This window comes from Erpetoichthys calabaricus, chromosome 3, assembly GCF_900747795.2.
Source record: "Erpetoichthys calabaricus chromosome 3, fErpCal1.3, whole genome shotgun sequence".
Lineage (NCBI taxonomy): Eukaryota > Metazoa > Chordata > Cladistia > Polypteriformes > Polypteridae > Erpetoichthys > Erpetoichthys calabaricus.
In genome coordinates, this window is record NC_041396.2 from 296925107 (window position 1) to 296939800 (window position 14694).

General features: G+C 37.3%; 1 protein-coding gene across 2 annotated transcripts in view; it reads right to left on the reverse strand.

Annotated features, from left to right (window-relative positions):
• espl1 (extra spindle pole bodies like 1, separase) overlaps nt 1–10836 on the reverse strand; it is a 90443-nt gene extending 79607 nt beyond the window's left edge. The window contains exons 1-2 of one of the 2 annotated variants that reach the window (XM_028798571.2): nt 10774–10836; nt 9560–9659 (exon numbers count right to left, since the gene is read on the reverse strand). In XM_028798571.2, coding sequence (XP_028654404.2) covers nt 9560–9640 — 81 coding nt within the window. In that variant the 5' untranslated portion in view covers nt 9641–9659; nt 10774–10836. The other variant, XM_028798570.2, reaches the window with a different exon arrangement.
• Nucleotides 10837–14694: the final 3858 nt, after the last annotated feature.

A 14694-nucleotide genomic window follows, 5' to 3' on the forward strand; every position in this document is an offset into this window, starting at 1 on the left:
TCAAACTATTTTCTGTGAATCCTAGAGATGGTTGTGCGTGAAAATCCCAGTAGATCAGCAGTTTCTGAAATACTCTTAGCAGCCCATGGTCACCAACAACCAAGCCACATTCAAAGTCACTTCAGTCCCCTTTCTTCTCCATTCTGATGATCAGTTTGAACTTCAGAAGGTAGTCTAGACAATGTCTACATGCCTAAATGCATTAAGCTGCTGTCATGTGATTGGCCGATTAGATATTTGCATTAATGAGCAGTTTAACAGGTGTACCTAATAAAATGGCCGGGGAGTGAATATCTTAAAAAAAATAAATAAATAAATAAATGCATAAAGTTGACTGATTCAATCATTCAAACAATAACACTGGCTTCCCATTTAGTTAAAAAAAGATATTAAGTACAATAGCATATCTACGTATCTGCTAAGAAAGTACATTACAATGTGATTAGATTGTCAACTAAATTCAATTGTATTAATACTGAGAGGGAAAATAGCACAAAAATGTGACATTATTGGAATCTGAAAATGTCAGATTTTTTTTTTTTTTTTTTTTAAATTACTCGATATCTGTCAATAATAAAGCTGTAACAAGGGGGCTGTTCTAATGCACCACATCCCTTTCTCGACTTGGAGTCAAGAAAAGATTGCGCGCAGAGTTGTGGCTTGTCATGCATGAAAAATGAAGCCTGTCAGCAGAACAGTACCACTAGAAATACAGTGGAAGGAGTGAAAAAGGTGAAGTGTTCTACACAGGAAAAAGAGACGGGATCAGGGGCTGAAGGGCCATTTGAGCTCATATATTAACCAACACACTCCAATCTCAAGCCACCTTGCTAAACACCACAACTAACTAAAATAAATGCACTCTGATCTTCAAGGGTGACACACCCCCATTTATGCAGCCCAGAATCCTCAATTATATACATATTTAGGCACAGTGGATTCAGAACGTACTCAAAATGCTTCACTTTCTAAACACTTTGTGATGTACATTTAATTTAAATGGATGGGTTTACCATTTTTGCCCATCAATCACCAATCAATAACCCAGAATGACAAAGTGAAAACTTTTTCAGAAAAATTTGCAAATTTATGAAAAATCAAAAACCGAAATCTCTCCTGAGTATTCATACCCTTTGCTTTACACTCTCAAATCCCTCCCATCTGCTTTAAAATTTTCCAGCATGATGCGTCTAGCACTTGGAGTCCACCTGAGGCAAACTGAACTAACTGGACGTCATTTAGAACAGCAAACACGCAGGGCAGCCACAAATGATTAATCTATCGACTAATTTTGACTAAATAATTCAAGTAGGCATATGAATGTGTGCGGTATTTAAATATTGAATAATTTTATATATAGAATTTGAAAACATCAGGATATGAAAAAATAAAACTAAAATAATTCTTAAAAAAAAAAAAATTTAAATTAAAAAGGCTTAAAAGAAGAAAAAAAAAGAATTTTGAATTAAAATGATGGACTTAACATAAAACTAGATGTCTGCAGTCAGACTTGAATCCAGGCCAAATAATTAGGCTTGTTTGGTTGTTTTAGACCGCATTGTTACAATAAATCCACTCCAATACTCATTTTGCATGTATTTTAGAAAAATCCATCTTAAATTAATTCACAGACATGAATATAGCTGCTAGGTATATTTGGCATAAACCAGCTTAATAGATTTTTAATTCCTTATTATTCCTTATTATTACCATCATCACATTTAAATAATCATTTACCTACTAAATAAACAATACAGTCTGTCTATGCGTGTCCACTCCCGCAGAGCAACCTAATCGGTCAGTTTGGCTTTGGCAACGGTATGGAAAGAGGAAGTGCAACTGCGAGACACAGGAGGAGGAAAGAAAACATAGGAGGCATACTGACAGATGTGCTCTTACAAATAAAAAGTATCAGTTTCTCTTCTTCACCCACAAATTCATCCTTAGAAAAAGGAGTTGCACTTATTAAAAACATTAAAAATTGCTTATTTTGTTATAAATCGGGATGTGTAGGACACGTTTCCTGTACTTCACTTTTTTTTGCTTCAGCCATCTCTGAAGGGTGGTGGAGGGTGTCAGTGGGATGGGAACTTATTTATTTTTTGATGTTGCATTTTTCTTATCCTGTTGCTAATGTGGAAGAAAAATGAGATTTGGGGATCATAGTCATTTTGGGGTAATATAGTTATTGCACAGTGTTTTGGTATTCTATCCACATTAAAAATATAGCCTCAGTCTTAGTAGTATAAAAGGGTTAATAAATGTCAGCACTTGTTCAAGCATATCAGGAAACCAGATAAAGGTTAAGTGGGCAACAAAGAACAAGGTGGTTCTGGGTGAGGGTTCAAGACGTTGGCTAACTAGCATGTACCCAGTAACACTTGGCAGATGTCACATACACAGGAACTCAAGAAGTACTGAAAAGTACTGTAAGGTCAAGACTATAGTAAAAATGAAACTTTTATTTTGGTGTATGTAAGCTGGTTATGCTCTCTGCTATAACCATTCCATGTTTCTTGAGCCAATCAGAATTAACGCAAGCTACTGAACCAATTAGTATGCAGTTATTCAGTACTGTTATGAAAATTGTTACCTAGAAGAATGACGTTCTGTCTCTGTTCTGGGTCCATTTGCTAACAACCTCTGCCCAGGGCATGGTCCCTTAGTAGATAACAGATTGCTATAACAGGAATGCTCCCTCTTCAAGCATATGCTGAAGAGAATATAAAAGACACAATGAACAACTTTCTTCCTAACTCAAAGAGGTCCTAGTTGAGTACAAATTTCTTTAATATTTCCAATTTAATTTTTCCCCCACACACACCCCTTTCTTCACTCTTTAAAAAAATAAAAGATGCCAGGAGGCAAAAATGTTACCTCAAAAACAATGAGAGTCTGAGAAGGAGGCTTTACAGGAATGCGCTCAATAAATGAAGCACTGGTTATGAGAGGTTCAGACAAATGCAGGAAAGGCACTGGAGGTTCTATTATTATTATTATTATGAATTTCCCCTTGGGATTAATAAAGTATCTATCTATCTATTAACTGTTTGACAGGTAGCATGGCTAGTTAATTATAAAAATAGTGATGAGCACTGATGTTTGTTCATTCTTGATTAGTCAGCAGTTTTTCACTTGTTCAAAAGCAACCTACTAGATCAGTTTGCAAAAGTGTGTGTTAAAGGTTCTTTGCAATACAAAACGTTCTCCCAGAACAGTTCTTTACTTGAAAAAAAAAAAAAATGTACTCTGTTTGAGACAGGAGGTGAAACAAAGATTAGGAAGAAAACATTTACATCGAAGAACATTTCATAGGTGTCATTCAGCAGAACTCACATGTGGCATTTACAGGGCGTTCAGATCTAGGAAGACAAGGGCATCTGGATGGTTACCAGTCTTTCATCCAAGAACGTGGAAAGAGCCCAGAACGATTTTACTTAAGACCTGCATACCTATTTAAAATTAAAAACGAGGATTTTGCTGAGCTGCACAGCCTGCACATTTGGCAATGTTAACCACAGACAGGACGTCCTGACCACAATTACATTTAAAACATTAAAATCATATATACAACTGCATATAAACACAAACACGTACAGCATATTATGGTTATGGCTGGCTGTTTTGTAACCTTACAACCTGTGAACAGAAACTCTCTTTGAATTCTGTGAACATGTGAAAAGCATATTAGCTTTATTAGCACTGTCAAAATGTTTTGTGGACCTGAGCAGATCAACATTACTGAGGCCTTCACCTTAATTTTCAGTTACTGTGTGATGGACGCAGGTTGTTGTTTATGTGTTGGTAAATTTTGTGTCTTAATATGGTTTGGTTGCTAATCAAGGAAAAAAGAAATAATTAAGATTGAATTCCTTTATCCTGTCAAAGCAGAACTTATCTAAACATATATAGAAATAGTAACAGTCCTAGTAAAGGTGTGAAAGTACACCACAGCTTAAATGATTTCAGTTTGAGCACTCCTGCCTCCAGCTTGTTTGCGTTTTTTAGTCACCACCAATATGGATTGCTTCTACTTTGATGATTAACTGTGGTACAAAATTGAATTTTTTTGGTTGTAGAGAAAAGCCAAGCAAAATGACACCTTTTATTGGCTAACTAGAAAGAAATTTCTCAAGTCATATCCTCTGCTGCTACCTTTTAACATAATTCCCTCACTGAAGTCTTACAGCTAATTTGTCAAGCAGGTCCTTTCCTTCAACTCAAGCCGGACGTTGTTTTGATCATTAATTACACACAAGTACATATTTTTTGAAGTCTACTTTCCATGTTTTTATGAGGTACTGAGGAGATTTCTTGATTGATAATTGTTACTAGGACCTATTTTTTCAGTAAGATGGATTTACATTTGCACCTGAACACTGGATAGCTGCTTTGAAAACCTCAATAACTTCCAGAATATAGTAAATCTCTTAATTTCATTGCCCATTCCTTACCATGTTAGTTAAATGAAATAGCCTAAACTGCCTCTTTTAAAGAAAGACTACACCAATTACTCTCTTTTCAGAACATAAATCAATACAAGACAAGTTGCTAGCATGAGCACACTTTTGTATTGTGTCATGATGTTTACAGAAAACAAACAAAAAAAAAAAAAAACCAACAGCAAAAGCTCTTATAGCGGTGAAGATAAATTCAGCTTCACATTTGGTTGAAGTTAAGCACAGGTCTTCTGACTGCCTAATAAAATTAAACCTCTTTAGGACTTGAACAGACAAGGTCTCTTTTTTTTTTTTTTTTTCTGTCCTCCCTCGCCATCGGACCTTACTTTTATTCTATATTAATTAGTATTGCCTAATTTTTATATTTTTTCTTTGCTTCTTTCTTCATCCTGTAAAGCACTTTGAGCTACATCATTTGTATGAAAACATGCTATAGAAATAAATGTTGTTGTTCCCTAATCCAAAATCTTACATGCATTAATAAGCTGAAAAAGATTAATTTGAAGAGTGAATCAGACACTACATGACGCTGGTGGAAATTAAGAGGAAGTGTAAGCCAGAAAGCACTTCTCCATACTAATTTTCAGGTGAATCTAGAACAGGGGTCTCCAACACGTCGGTCACAAGCTACCGGTAGCTCGCAGCCCCTTTCCAAGTAGGGTTAATGAATCCTACATAATTTGAAAACTTGATTAGTCAAATTAGGGGTGGGTGATCTTTCCAAAAAATCATATCACGATCCTTTTAACACAAAATCACGATCCAAATTGCAATCTATCTTTCAACATGGCATACACTTAAGAGAATATCCAGACTCAAACTCATCAAGACCAAAGTAACACTTTATTTTAAATATCAAACAAAGTTGAATTCAATTGTTCTCTCGTTCGCTAGCTAAGCGGAGTTAAGGCACACACCCTGAAGCTGGCGAGTGAGTGATGAAGGCCCCCCTCCCCTTGGTCCGCTGCTTGTTCATCGGATTCGCGGAAATACGTCGGTACCGCAAGCTAACTATAATACATAGCAAAATGAGAAGTCACAAAATCAACCGGAATGTTCATGCAAATTATAGAAAAAAAAAAAAAAACCTGATCTAAATCCGTTAAGTAGTTCTCTCGTGAAAAGAGGACAGACAGACATAGATTTTATAAAGTGAATAAAAAAAACATAGTGACATGGAACAAAATGACAAATGAATAAGTCAGATCTGTGGTTTAAGAATTGCATTGTTTTGTTTTGACAGCATTCATGTTTTAATTAAATAGTGTGAGATACACTAGAAAATGCATATAGACATACAAAAATGCACTTGCAGGTGAACTAAATATTTTGTAATGTTTTATTGCTAAATGTGAGTTGTGAACACCAACATTTTGTAAATGTTCAGGCAAAACAGGCGGAGTGGTGGCTCTGAGGCTAAGGAGCTGCGCTGGTATCCCGAAGGTTGCCGGTTCGAATCCCCATCAATGCCAAAAAGGCCACTGCTCTGCTGGGCCCTTGAGCAAGGCCCTTAACCTGTAATTGCTCCAGGGGAGCTGTATAATGGCTGACCCTGCGCTCTGACCCAAGGGGTATGCGAAAACTACCAAATTCCTAATACAAGAAATTGTATAAGGCGAAATAAAGAACAAAAAAAAAAAAAAACTAGCTTATTCAGTTTGTGTGGGTTGAAATAAGCTATGAGAATTAAACGTTAGAAAACATGAGGAGCTCTTGGCCATTTTCATTCGGTAAAAGTAGCTCTCGGTGACCCCTGATCTACAACATCTATTTGAAGCCGAGTTTCTAAATATGGTAATGAAAGAGCGGAACTCTTATAGTTTTATAGGCTCACAGACAGAGTAGAGTGGAATTCTTATTTGCATGTTCCAATAACAGGACACCACGCTCTGGCGACATGATTACTAAGTAAAACTATCTTACCTCAATGTTTATCTTCATTACCTACAATACCTAACTTACTAGATATCAAATAAGCATAATGGACTAAAAGATCTCCTCTGTTTTATAAAACATGATACTGATTCTGCGGATGAATGATGGCTGAGCTCACTGCCACATATTCTCTCATGATTTGTAGTTGACTCAAACCTTTGGTTGCCAAGTCTGAAATGCTATCATCTACTTCTAAACAGATCAGACACTATCTGGATAAACTCAAGCAAATTCTTGACCATATTAGAATGAAGCTTTTTGCAATATATATTTTTTTTGGTACGAGTTATCCATCCACTATAAAGGGGTTTAGAATGGCTCTCCTGGCTGTGGTAGGATAGAAAGGGAGCAAGCAATACATTGTGACATTTTCTTTAACTCTTTGGGGGCTGAATATTTTTTCAAAAAAACAGTTTCCGGAAAGCAATGGTTTCACACAGAAATCAAGATAAAACGTCTGTTGCTGCATGCTGTGGCAGCCAGTTTGACAAGAATATGCAGCAGGCTTGCTGCCAAGCTGTCTTCATGTGATCACGGTCGCAGTGCATTGCAATCTACAGTAGTTTCTACCTCTTATCATTGTTAAGTGGCACTCCTCCCTGGTGAACATTGCCAAAGGTGCATCACCTACATGAACCCATTCAGCACCATGATTAGCTGGGGACCAGTCAACTGAAGCTGGAACCTCACGTTCGTTTTCGATCACTTGTATCAAAAGTCATAGTCCAGTTCAGAGATAATAGGCAAAACGTCATCCACGCAGTAGTTTGCTTTATGCAATCATTTTGATCTCTCATTAGATGTCAGTGCTATTTTTGCTGTTTGCGCCTTGCTACTCACACGAGCGCAGAAATCTTGGCCAACCCAATGAAGCTAACTTTCCTTCTAGCAACGAGAGTCCAACTAAAACATAACAGTTGGTTACCATCTTCAACTCGTCCTTTTGACAAAAGTAGACATCAGTCCTGAAAAAGTTAAATGACACTCGGGGGAAATTCAAAATTAATCTGTACCATTTTAAGACAGACAAATGGAAAAAACACACTTCAGATCAAACACAGCAAAAACAAACTGCATGCTTGCTTAAAGTGCACTTCAGTATAAACTGCTGACTCGGTACAGATGCCTCATACCACAGAATGAACGCATCAAGAAAATTTATTAGCATTTGAATTTAAAGTTCAGTGTAGTTTATGAGTGCTAGTGAAGAACAGCTATTCAGTAATCTTACTGCCCAGTTTGTGCTAATGTATAAATGGCATAACAAAGACAGTGTTAGCCAAGTTTATTCCACGCTTTGCTGATGAACAAACAAGCATTGAAAGGGGCACAAAACGCCATTTACAAAGGTTTTTATAAAAGAGCATAGCACAGACCACTCTCCTGAAAAGGAAATGTGAATGTTTATACCAGGCACATATTGGCAGTCATTGAACCCATAAACTTCACTGAACTATATAATGCCAAAGCACAACAGGTATAAAACAGAATCAAAGCATTATTTTGCAGTGCCCAACAGGCTAAAACTTAGCAATGGGAACAGGGTTTTAAAAAAAGTGCAATAAGAGAAGAGACATTAAAGTAAATGCTGGGGAACACATTTTTATTTCTTCGTTTAGCCCGATGCCTTGAATGCAAAGTTCAGTAATTTTCAAGTTAAAGTTATTTCTTCACAAATATGCTATATAAAAGGATTTGCCATGTGAAACTGTGGTCTAAAGTTAACGGTTTCTAAAAATTAAAATATCTTGCCCAGACTGGCACTTTACAGTGTTGGCTATTCAAATTGGAGGAGAAGATTAAAAATAAATACACCTAGACAGTTCAAGCCTTGACAGTTGTTGAGAATTGATCTGTGTTTTGTAATTATACACGCATGGTAAAATAACTATATGTGCCATTTTTGAACTAAAAAATAAACAACACTAATCTTATGAGATTCAAGCATTTTAAAAGAAGACCAGCCGTGCAGGATAGGTTAACACTTAATCTACTTCTGCAATGACCTTTCACCTCCTGGAGGTGTGCTTTTCTCCCAAGAGACAAAAATCACAGTAAAATGTTTGTGCTACATGTTATGGTTTTGTTTCGATTTACTTTGGCATTTATGTGAGAATTCACACAAGCAAATAGTATACATCTATACAAAAATAGCACCAGGAAGAAGTGACAAAATAACTATTTCCAAATCCCTTTTGTTGTCACAATCAAGCATCAGAAACACAGAAGGTGCATATCTTGCATATTATAATATATATAATAATATAATATATATTGCAGCTGGATGATAAATTGGACTGGACTGCCAATACTGATTCTCTGTGCAAGAGAGGACAGAGCTGGCTATACTTCCTTAGAAGACTGCTGTCCTTCAACATCTGCAATAAGATGCTGCAGATGTTCTATCAGACAGTTGTGGTGAGTGCCCACTTCTACGCCTAAGGGTGCCACACGCCTGGACAAACTGGAGAGGAAAGCAGGCTCTATTGTAGGCATGGAGCTGGACAGTTTGACATCTGTGGCAGAGCGACAGGCGCTCAAAAGGCTCCTATCAATTATGGAGAATCCACTGCATCCACTAAACAGTGTCATCTCCAGACAGAAGAGCAGCTTCAGCGACAGACTGCTGTCACCGTCCTGCTCCACTGACAGACTTAGGAGATCGTTCCTCCCCAAAACTATGCAACTCTTCAGTTCCACCCGGGGGGGTAAACGTTAACATTATTCAAAGTTATTTTCTGTTTTTACCTGCATTTTTATTACTCTTTAATATTGTTTTTGTATGCTGCTGCTGGAGTATGTGAATTTCCCTTTGGGATTAATAAAGTATCTATCATTACTTGACAACAGCCTTGGCTTGAAAAGTTTGACATATTTGGCAAGTTTTTCAGCTTGTCCTCTGTGCCCCATATGCTCTTTTGTAAAGCATCAGAGCAGGCTTAATATTTATAGAAACCGTTCGGCTTTAGAACACAATTTTGCATGGCAAATGCATGTATAGCATGTTTGTGAAAAAATAACTGGCTTGAAAAATACCACATTTATCCTTAAACTGGCAATAATGTATTCCCAAATCCATTACAGTGGCAGAGATGCTGTATGACCCGAGGATGTTATTGACTTTGATCTATAAATATAAAAATCAAAAAACTACAGCTCTCTACCTGTAACTGTGTGTGAAGATCCTCAGCATCCTTCAGAGAGCTTGTGCGGCTGTTTAGCTCATCTTGCTTAAACCACCTCATGACCAAAATGCACTTCAGCCTGAAATAAGAAGATAGCGTTATAACATGGCACAGAACATATTATTAAAAAAACAACTCACAAGAACATTTGTTTCCTTAGTACATTTCATGATTATCCTAAGACAACTTAAATTAAGCTGCTTCCCTAGTTTTAATTACATAGTTGAAAACATCAGTTTAATAAAATTGTTTAGAGCATCCATTTCTTCAGCACAGTAAAGAAAACTACAGTGCATAATGGTTGCAGACAGAAATTGAGAACAATACTTTACAGGCGCAGCCTCTACAGTCACATTATGTAAATGGAAAACGAACAAACTAAAGACATCTGGACGCCCACGCAAGATACACGTACCTGTGTGGCTGGTTCAATGCCGAGCTATGAGGCTGTGCTTGAATTCTGCAGGCAACCTAAATCTGTGTTCGCTACATGGCAGAACTAAAGCACTATCCTAATGCCCCAGATCTCCTGCAGATCATCTCAAAGGGCCCTGTTATATGGTGCTGCCAGATAACGGGCACTACGCCATGTCAGGAGCCAAGTACCTCAAACGCCTACCTACTGGCAAGGATTGGCAGTAACATACGCAGTAAAACATCAACACTTGAACACTGCAATGCAATCGTATAAACCTCTTGATCCCTTCTGATTTTTAATTGACGTATGCATGAATTTCATCTGCAAAACCTGATCGAACGACCAAACGATTTTAGATGTATTTCGTTAGTTTGTACTGTTACGTTTGTGAAAGCTGGGCCCGGCGATATACGCACTCTGTTCTCGCCTCCGAGGCTTAAACCCCAAAAGACAAACATTGTTCGTCACCATGCATCATCGTCGACGCCGAATACATACATACAAACAAACCAGCAATGACACCATAAGAGAGAGCAAATTGTACAATTTCAGGCTGAATACTCGATACGCCGGCGGAGTGTTTCCATTAGCAAAGCAATTTAAAACAGTACCGCTCGGCTACGCACCTCACTCCCAGCGAATCTTCAATACAGTTCGCTCAAACACTGCCTTCACTTATGATTTCCTTTATGTTTCCTTTCTTCCTTCACACCGAGAGAATTTTCGACGACAGTTTATCGGCGAAAAGAAGGTTGTTTAAACGTCATAAACTCACCAGCGATACGCTCGCGCTCCTTCAACGTTCAAAAAATAGAAACGTCCAATCAGACGGTCGTAACGCCGCACACGTCCTTGTCGCAAGGCATCGTGGGAAATGTAGTTTAATATAGAAGCGTGTTTTCTTTGAAACGAGAGTGAATATCTAGGTTTTGAAAACAGGCAACTGGAAAAGAATGTTATTCAACTTATTCAGTATATTATTTTGGTAGTGGTGCTGAGAAAGGTCATTTTAATATTATGGTATTGCATTTAACAATAATTAGTATAGGTATAATAATAGTGGGTAAATAATATAATAATAACTAGCCGACGCCCGGTGTAAGAACAGGAACGGAAAACGGTGAGAAAGGAATTCAGAAATCAAGAAGAAAGAAATACTTCTTGAAAGACGCAGTGTGCATGTAGAATTTCTGGCCAAGCAGGATTACATGTGAAAGTGGTAAATAAATCAGACTTTCCGAATTTATGTACTATGGCCACGGCATCCTGATAGTTTTGTTGCATGTATCTTGGACTTCCTGGAAATGTGGACGGTAATATGATCATTTTGACTACACGTACGTTATTTTCAGCGTTTCCTTGCAGTGGGTCTAACAGTTCCACGCGCAGATCTGGTTGATGTACTCTGAGATAGTTGAGACGCGCGCCCTCTGTTTAAACATACGCATTTACGACGTACTGTTGGAATAGTTTGCCACTGGAGTGCAAAGTACTAAATGTATTCCTCATTGCTAATCTGTACGCGTAAAATTGGCATTGAGTAAGCCTGATTCGCTTGGCCGTTCTTTTATCGGGAACATGTTGTAAATCTTTGTGCCAGCCAATGTCTTCGTAAGGGAATAAAAGTGGGTAAACCATAGGATCGCAATTCATATTGAGCGTGGAAATCAGTTTACAGGAGTTGCCAATGGGATAGATGCAAATGTCCCTTTCGGCAGGCGTTTCGCCATCTTCTCTGACGAAAATTGCTGCAACATCGGTGTGACATGTCGGGCCATTGTGTCGTCGTAAAACCTGCTTAGGGTTTTCCTTGAAAACCATTCGTACAGATGCTGTTGGATTGGACTGAGCGATTTCATGCATGTGTTTGTATGATTTAGCGAAGGGGTTGATGGTTCTGAGCATGGAATAGAGCTGGAGAAGTACATTTTCGCTGCATGCAGAGTTTGCTTTATTTTTTAAGTGTACTTCAGTAGCTTGCGCTGTGTCAAAAACATACAACTGTCCATATCCTGGAGAGGTAGAAGTGTTAGCCCGTGTATTTTAAAATAGCATATGTCCGTGGCCAGGAGGTTGAGTTATCTGTGTACCCATGGAAGCAAACGCTAGAGAAGAGTTGTATTCTCGAATGTGTTCACGATCATTTTTAGTTTCTGATGTTTGCTGTGTAAGAAGCTGTTGTAAAGACACAGGTGGCTCCCGCAAAGGTGGTAAAGCTACTTTACCGTTGTGGCAGCACCTCGAGTACTTGTTGGAGTATTACGCTAAGCAGGCCAGTATAGTGCATGACATGGAAGAGGACGAATAGGAATCGAGAAATGCCGAGTCGGCTGCGTGTGGCCGGGACCGGTTTTGAAGTGGAAGCAGGACGAACCAGAAGAGAAATATATGTAAGAGATTGGTATTGGATTGGCTTCAGTATATGGAGGACCATTTCGGTCAAAATTAAATAAATAAATGCGCAAATAAATTAAAGTTCTGTGAAATGTGAGCATAAATAAATAAATGTATCATGAAATGAAGCCTTAATAAATAAATTTGCCATGAAATGAGAGCATAAATAAATAAATGTGTCACGAAATATGTTTTTTGTTGCTTATTTATTTATTTCATTTTGTCCGTAACATTCCTCCAAACCATCATGAAATACGACTTGAAATAAAACTGTCACTTTCACTCGTTAAAGTTGAGAGGGTGGGCTCTAACACACCCTCTAGTTATTGATTGGTTAATCGACTTCTGTAGATTGGCTATGCCTAATTCAACATGGCTGTGTGTGAGATGGAAGTAAACGAGATAGCACAAGAATTAATTAGAAAAATGCTTACTACTGCCGATGAAATGGATTCTGCCGAAGATATCACATATTTCAGAGAGAGAATTGTTGCAGAGAAATGGAAGAATGCAAGAAGACTGACGTTCCAGTTTGAATTAAATATCACACATTTTACTTAACCATGTAATTTTCACATTTATGATCTTTTCACACTGCTGACATTATTCTGCAAAACCAAAATTATTTCTCTCCTTCCATACTTTACATTATGTTAACTGGGCTACTTATTTGTGGTCTAATAATATTACATACCTGTGAAGGAGATCCTCTTTTCTCCAAGTCCAGAGGCAGCAAGGCTCGCTTTGACAAACACACTTGGTATTTTGGTAGAAGTCTGGTCACTTAGACAACAGAAATTATGTGTGTACATTATGTGATGTACTATACTTGGAGAAGGCATCCTTCTAGTAGACCTAAATTGCCTCCTTGGGTTGTTTGAGCCCCCATACGGGGCAAATAGCCGTGCTACCTCTGCTGTTAATTAAAAGAAGCAACACATTTAATTTTTGACATGCAGCAATATAGTTTTTAACAAGATAAAATTGAATGTGTTCAATAAATGTGCTCATCACTGTATTTCTTTCACTGCAACACTGAAAGCCCAGTTAAATGTAGAGGAGAATCATCCTTTCTGGAATGTGGGCACCATGTTTTGAGGATTGTTTAGGAAAGCTAGAAGTAGCAACATACTACAAATAACTACAGAAGGGTAAAACTGAATCAGGATACCAGGAAACACTGTATCAAAAATATGCTCACTAAACTGCAAGGAACCACAGGTCTTAGAGAAAGAGAGAGAGAGAGTATAAATAAATGTTTAAAACCTACTTTAAACAGTAATTATGGGGGGTGGTGAAAAACAAAGAAACGTGTTGTTTAATTACGAAAAGGGGGGAAAAAACAGGTAAAACAACAACAAAAAAAACCCCAGAAACCAATTGTATGAAGAATACAAACTGAAATGAAAATGAATCAAATTTTTAAATATAAAAAGTGGTAGAAAAAGCAGAAAAAGGCAAAGGTAGTAGACTAACAATTACATAGAATAAAAAATTAAAAATACAATTACATGAAAAATATAAACAATGTGATATAAGAAAATAGAACATATTGGTAAACATAGAAAAATAATTAAGAAAAAAGTAAAAAATGAAATACAGTCACATAATGAGAAAACAAGGAAAAATAAATGCATAACAACATATGAAATTAGTAACGGAAAGCTATTTAATAGCATGAAAAATTAACTCAAAATTGTTTCCACAGTCTTTCTGCTGTGGGTTACTGAATGTACTAAAACAAACACTTGCAACAATATATGTGTATAACATACCGTTAAGTGAGAAGAAAAACAACTATTCATATTAAAGTTTATTATCCTAAAAATGCACATAAACCTGTTTTGTTTCCTCCACATACTTTGCATCAAATTAATTTCTGCATTCTCAGTCTACCAAAATCACTTGACAGTAGGTGAAAACTGCATTTTAAGATAACCACTGTTCAATTATACTCATTGTAACAAAGTGAATATAAAGAGGCGAGTATGTTTATAAAATGATGGCTCCAACTCAACTATTGTGCGACATTCACAAAATATTTCTGTTAGATTTAATAGCTCTTCAGTATTTAGCAACTGATATTTCGTTTGTGATGTGGCTACCGTCAGGTCTTTCTGTTTACTTGTAGGCAGGTTTGTATTTTGCAGACAAATAACTATTGCAAATTTACAGCGCTATTAGCACAGCCACCTAAAATACAGTAGTATATCTTGAACAGGAGTAGAGTGAGTACTCGACAAAGTGGGGGTAGGTCTTCGGCTATCAAGTGGGGCACTTACAGCTGAAACCTCATGTGCTG